At 56.1% G+C, this 6,707-nt stretch overlaps 1 protein-coding gene across 2 annotated transcripts in view; it reads left to right on the top strand.

The window, feature by feature from the left end:
- EPN3 (epsin 3) overlaps positions 1–6,707 on the top strand; it is a 31,955-nt gene continuing 25,248 nt past the window's right edge. For both annotated transcript variants that reach the window (XM_019517575.1, XM_019517565.1), the window contains exons 1-2: positions 1–138; positions 5,176–5,892. In XM_019517575.1, the coding sequence (XP_019373120.1) occupies positions 5,313–5,892 (580 nt within the window). In that variant the 5' untranslated portion in view covers positions 1–138; positions 5,176–5,312. The remainder of the gene's footprint in view (positions 139–5,175; positions 5,893–6,707) is intronic.

Raw genomic sequence — 6,707 nt, 5'->3', positions numbered from 1 at the left:
CACCTAAGCCCCGACAGCCCTCTGCGGGGAGCGGAGCTGTCTCCCGTGCAAGGGCGGACTGCTGAGCACCGTCTGCCTCTCGCGCCGCAGAGGGGGAGCTGCTCGCACAGCCACGCAGGGAGGGAGCCAGCGCCAGAGGTAGGAGCCCCTGCCCTCGCCCTGCACCGCTGCGCTGGCACGCCTGGCCACAGCTGCCTGGTCCAGGAGCCGCCCGCGATGCCCGTGGCGGCAGAGGAGGGGGCGAGGCGGGCGGGAGGAAAGTTCTGGAGGCTGGAGCATCTCAGGCTGCGGTGAAGCGCGCTCCGATTCCCGGCACTACTTTGGCAGAGCCGTAGGATCCGTTTCCCGGGCCCTGGCCTGCCTGCAGCGCGCGGCCTGGAGCTTGCTCGGGGATGGCGGAGGTGGGGGACCCCCTGCCCCGCTCCCCGGCGCAGGCAGGTGGGGGTGCAGGGTGCCTGCGCCCCAAGGGATAGGTGCCAAGGGCGCTCCCGGCTCTTTCGACCCAAGCCTGCGCTGTGTTGGCACCCTCCCTGGCGGCCCTCTGGTCATGGGAGCGGTGCTGGCATTGCCATTCAGCGCAGAGGCCCCGGGTGAGCTGGCTTCAGCTCGGGGCGCCTGCCCTGGGAAACGCTGCGCTTTCCCCTCCGGCCATGCCCCGTCCAGGGCAGGAGAACAGCCGGGCATCCCGTCAGGGGCGCAGGCAGGGGACAAAACCGAAGTGGATTATGTAACCCCCACTGCCACGGCAGGTCTGAATGGCGGCGCGGGCAGCCGAGGGGTAAGTGTGCGCTTTGCGTGTGCCCACGTGTCGGTTGGTGAACAGTGTCACTGATTTGAAGGCTTTTGCTAAGAGCCTCTGGGGTTGTCTGGGCTCTCGGGAAATGTCATTGGGGGGGCGGGGGGTCACAGCCGAGCCCCGCGCTGAACCTCCCACCCCCCTTCCTCTCTCTCCCCCGCCTCATCTTTTCATCCCTTTCGAGGGTTGTCAAGTCTGAAGGCAGCCCAAGCCCTTCCCAGCCCCTGGGGCTCGTCCTGGCCCCCGGCGCACAGGGGAAGAGACGGGAAAGCGGGCAGGCAGTGGCCGGGCCTTCCAGGGCCCCGCCGTGCGTTTGTTTGCAAGGTCCGTGGATACGGGGCAGCGAGAGCCTTTGCCAAGTGCTGGCTTCTGGCGGCATGGTCCAGGTCGCCATGCAAATTTGACTGCCGCCTCTTTCGGCTCATGCAGCGCTTTCTCTTGCGGGGAGGGCCCCGTGTCCGACTGAAGTTTAAACAAGTCTTTCTCCATATCCCTTTTCCACCCTTCTCTCCCACCCTCGCTGTGGTGGCCTCTTCCTTCTCCAAGCTCTCCCTCTTTCTCAGCCTCCCTTCCCTGCGCTTTCCTGCCTCTTCCCCTATCATTTTTTTGTCTGTCCTCCTCTCTCTCTTGTTCCAGCCCCTTCTCTTTTGCTTTCCCAGTGCCCTCCTGGCCCCCTGCGGGGAGATCATCGAGGTGCCCTAGGTGGTGGCCACCGGGCCCTTCTGCTCGATGCCGAGTCTCTGCGTGTCCTTCTCCCACCTGACAGCTTTTTGCTCAAGGTCACTGCAGTAATTCCATATGAGGCTGCCTGGTGCTGCTGCCTTATCTACTGTGCGGTTTCTGTTTCACTCCCTTTATATTCCTGGAGATATTGTGTTCAATCAAACTCGCTGCTTTTAACACCGCTGGCAGCCTTCCAGGCCCACGCGCGCTCCCTTCCTCCCCCACACCACTGCCCCCCTGCTTGGCGTTTCTTTTCCCTTCCCCTCGCTCTGTACTTTATAAAAGACCAAAAACTTTCCAGGAAGTTTTGAAAGCAGGTGAAATCCGGCCACAGCCCTGTGTCCGCGCGGGCTGGGGACAATCGGACCTGTCACGTGCCGCCTGCTGCTCCTTGGCGCTGGGGGAGTGTGCGGGCAGGGGGCTTTCTCCCCCGAGCTAGGCAAGAAAGTCCTGAGCAGAGGGAGGATTTAATCCCCGCCAGGCTGCTGTTTGTAGCAGGGACCATGGCACCTTTTCGAAGGTGGAACTTTATCAATGACCTTGTAGCTCTCGGAGAGGAGACTGCTGATCTGAGCCCTGAAGGGTATTGATAAAGCCAAGTCCTTGTTTTAAGCAGCGAGGAATAAATGCTCTAACCCCCCCCAAACCCTCCCCACCCCCCAGCACTGCTGTCCCTGATTGCAGTCATTTTACTGGCATGTAGCTGCACTCAGATCTAAAGCCAGTAAATGGGCTGTATCACGAAAGGAAATCAATACGAGGAAGCTTCTTTAAAGAAACTTCTTTGGCCGTGCAAGCACCGTCTTTCCAGACTTCTCCCCCTCCGACTTCCCACGGTGGTTGGGGAGCGATGTGGCCTTTCCTTCCACAAGAGCCGTGGAGACTGGCCAAGGCCACGAGAAGGGCCAAAGCCACGTCCTGACAAGCGAAGGGCCTGTGCACACTGGAGGTGTCTCCAAGCAATGACGGCACACGACTGGTTTTGCTGGTTTGGATGGTGCGCGGTGGGAGCCACACGTGCTTCATGGGCGTGTTCACGCAAGTGGGTGTTCAGCCCCGATTCAGTCATGAAGAAAATGAGGTTTGCAAGCGGAGGTTATTTCTGAGTCACTTTGGGAGGTGAGGGATGAAACCTGATGTAGCAACCAGAGCATAGGGAGGGCCACCTTTAAGGATGCAAAGCCCGGAAGCTGAACCTGTTGTGTCGTCTGAGGGGGGTGGAGTGCAAACTCACCACCTCTCTGCCTCCAGTGTGGCTCTGGGTCTCCATCGTCGCAAGTCGGGTCTGGATTTCCCCTTTGGGTCGGTATCTCAAACGTGGTGATTTCCCAGGGTATAGCGGCTGGATGGGGAAGCAAAGGACATAAAGATGCAAAGGGGGGAGTTTAGGAAGAGAGGCCTGGTGTGGGCACAAGAGGACCCTGGAGCAGCCTTGGGATTGAATTTTGGACTCCGCTCTTCCTATCACCAGTGCAGATTTGGAAGCTGGTTTCTAACACGCCGGGTCTTTTGTTTGCAACGTCCGTGAGTACGGGGCAGGGGGAGTCTTTGCCACGTGGTGGCTTGTCACAGCGTGATCTGGTTTGCCATACGGATTTTACTGCCGCTGGTGATGGGGAGGAAGGTTTCTTTCTGCTTGGGCAAGCCGTATCTGTGGGATCCTGCAGGACAATTTAGCTGCACTCTGCCCGCCACGGACAGTGTGTGTATGTGATAGCTTATCCTTGTGCAAGAAGTTTTGAAGCAAGATGTTCTTAACTTTCGGCACCCCACCCTGCCTCATAAGAATGGGAGAACTGCCATTTACTGGGTCAGCCCATAGGTCCATCTTGCCCAGTCTCCTGTGTCACACGGGGACAGAGAGCAGATGCTGAAAGGGAGAACGAACAGGATATGACCAGGGTTTTTTCCCCTGTTCCTCTCTCACTTGCAGCCTCCAGCATTTGAAGTCTAGGACAGGCATAGGCAACCGCTGGCATGGGTGCCAGAGCATGGCATGCAAAGGCACTTTGCTTGGCACGTGCACCTCAGGGCAGATGGCAGGGAAGGGGCAGGGGCTGTGCTGCCACAATAAGCAGTGGGCCCCTCGCAGCTCCCCTGCCACCTGCCCCTGGCACGCCAGCATCTTACAAGTCAAGGTTGTGGGTGTTTTTGTCACTGCCCGAAAACATTGCTGACCCCTGGTCTAGGAAGTTTGGAGGCTGTTCCCCCAACTTCCTTTTATTTTTTTAGAGCTACTGATGCCCCTTTCCTCCAAGAATGTGTCCGATCCCTTTTTGAATCTGGTTAAACTGGCAGTGGGAAAAAGAACTTTCTTTTGTCGGTTTTAAACTTACTGACCTCTGCTTTGTAGCAAATGAATTCCCCCCCACCCTGCCCCTGCCCCCAGTAGGGATACTGGCAGCAATATAACAGAGACATTGCATGTTTCTTTAGTGAGCTGGGTGCCTTTGAAAGGTGCTGGGCTGACAGCTCAAGAAACCGGGCCCTTCTGGTTGCCTACCAGATAGGCCCAGTGACAGCCTGAGACTATATGGCTGTTGGATGGAGCCCAGGCAGCAGAAGCAAGTGTGTGCGAGTCTTGGCTCTGCAGTGCCAGCTCTCCGTGCGTCACTTCACCCCTGCGTCTCGGTTCTCCGTCCTGTACCATGCGGATAACCATGCTTCCCTGCCTTGCAGGGGCTTGCTGTGGATTAATTTAGTTAATGTTTGTAAAGGGCTTTGGCAGTGTAATGTGCTGGGTATTACGGCCACAGGGTAAGTAGGAGAGGCTCAGGCAGCCCTGTACCAGAAAGCCCCCACCTCTGCTGCCCCTGGGGAGATGGAGAGGCACTCAGTGGCCAGAGCCTCGTCCATACCTGGGCTAAAGGCACCAAACCTATTTCACAGCCACATGCGAGTGCCAGATCCTCCTGTGCTGTAGAGCAGGGGTTCCCAAACTTTGGTACGCGCACCCCTGGGGGTATGCAAAACGTCTCTAGGGGGTACACAGGTGGAACTGTTGAATGGCAAATCCAATTTTCATTATAATAATAATTGGCATGTAAGGGGTTAAAATATAAAAGGTATGCTGGTAGGGGTATGCGGGCTAGCTGGTACATCTGGAAGGGGGTACACAATAAGAAAAAGTTTGGGAACCTCTGCTGCAGAGGATAAGGGGGCTATGAGATGCATGAGCTTGAGGGGAGGATGGCTTGGCATATCCTAGATGCTCTCTCATGAGGCTTTCCTGCCCTCCCACCCCACCCCCCCACAAAAAAAGGGGGTCAAGCCCTCCAGGAGGCTGGGATGCTTCTCCATCCTTGTGGAACAGAGCTAGAAATTTGGCAATCTTTGTTTCTGGCAGGAAATACCATGAGGATTGACTCCCCTGTGGTATTTCAGGCTCTTCCTGGGATCTGGTTCCAACTTCAAACCAGAGGGAAGGGGAAGTTGGAGCTTGACTCAAACGTTTTCTATAACATTTTTCCTTTCAGGTTTGGGAAGTAGCAGAGTAACAGGGGAGTGTCACCTTTCAAATTGTGTTTAATGGGTCTTGATGATACGTCTTAAAGATGCAGCCAGACAACAACAGGTGTGGTTTGGAAGCGGCACTTGGGCATCTTTTGATCGTTGCAGGTTGCATGTAACATTTGGTGTCTACCTCTTTCTTCCAGCTCAATGTAAAACCTATGGAGCAAGAGCCCCTCCGCCGGTGAAGCTGGCATTGTGACTCTGGTTGGGAGCCCAGCTGTGTATCCCCCCAGCCTTTCCTTTCTTACTGTGAGCTGTGGACTTTCCCCAGGATTCAGCCATGACTACCTCTGCCTTGCGCCGGCAGGTCAAAAACATTGTGCACAATTATTCAGAGGCAGAAATCAAGGTGCGTGAGGCGACCTCCAATGATCCCTGGGGCCCACCCAGCTCCCTGATGTCTGAGATTGCCGACCTGACCTTCAACACCGTGGCTTTCGCCGAGGTCATGGGGATGATCTGGAGACGGCTGAATGATAGCGGCAAGAACTGGCGCCACGTGTACAAAGCGCTGACCCTTCTGGACTACCTCATCAAAACCGGATCGGAGAAGGTGGCCCATCAATGCCGGGAGAACCTCTTTACCATTCAGACTCTAAAAGATTTCCAGTACATAGACCGGGATGGCAAAGACCAGGGCATAAATGTCCGGGAGAAAGTCAAGCAGGTCATGGCTCTGCTGAAGGATGAGGAGAGGCTGAAGCAGGAACGGGCTTATGCCCTGAAAACCAAAGAGCGCATGTCCGTCGAAGGCATGGGCATCAGCAGCAACAGCAGCCACCAGCTCTCCTATGGCCGGCGGACATCCCAGTACGGAGAGGACTATGGGAGGCCCCGGGGGTCTCCGTCATCCTTTAACTGTAAGTACTGCAGTGGTGCGGAGCATAAGCGGGCATTTCCTCTTCTGGTATGGAGGACACGGGTGCTTCTGACCACAGGGTTTGGGGTCTGAGGTTCAGAAGAAATACTGGGGGTCAGCTTTGTATCTCTTGAGACCCCTCCCTGGCCCAGGGCATGACTGTCTTAGGCCAGTGGCTCACATATGTTATGGTTCCCTCATAGCCACATTTCCATTGCTCTGATGATGCATTGAGTATGGTTTCCTGTCTGTTTTAATGCCATCAGATAGGGTTTGCCCTCAGTGCCATCGTCATGTGGAGCTGGTGTAACGTAGGTGGCACTTTGAGGATAACAACTAAGGCTGTGACTCCACCCTGCGAAAGCCACTGTGTTTCCAGGGATCATCAGAGGTCACCTCCAATGACCTGCCTCATATACCTTTATAAAGAGGATGCTTTTCCACCTTTCCGAGGACGTTAGCCCCCAGTACAGCCCTGCCTCCCTCCCATCTGCCTTGTAGGCATAGCTGCCTGCCTCATTGCCGCTACTTGAAGGCCTTTACCATGATGTTTGGTGTCTTGTCGTAATGCAGGGTCTGCACCTGATGCACTGAGTAATAATTATCCCACCTGTATCCTGAGCCCAGACCCCATGCCCTTCTCCTCAAACGGACAGGCCTCGAGCTCCCGCTCTTTAAAGGCAGACTCCTTCTCTGTGTCCTCCACAACATCACTGATGAGACCAGCAGCTTCCCAAGCAGTTTCTCAGCCTCAATAGCCTTTAGCCTGAGCTGGGTGACGTTGGGAGAGGGAGAAGTCCACTGCGGAGGAGGGAG

Source organism: Gavialis gangeticus, unplaced genomic scaffold (genome assembly GCF_001723915.1).
Source record: "Gavialis gangeticus isolate Ggan-Ray unplaced genomic scaffold, GavGan_comp1, whole genome shotgun sequence".
Taxonomy (NCBI): domain Eukaryota; kingdom Metazoa; phylum Chordata; order Crocodylia; family Gavialidae; genus Gavialis; species Gavialis gangeticus.
This window is presented reverse-complemented; position numbering and strand designations above follow the sequence as displayed.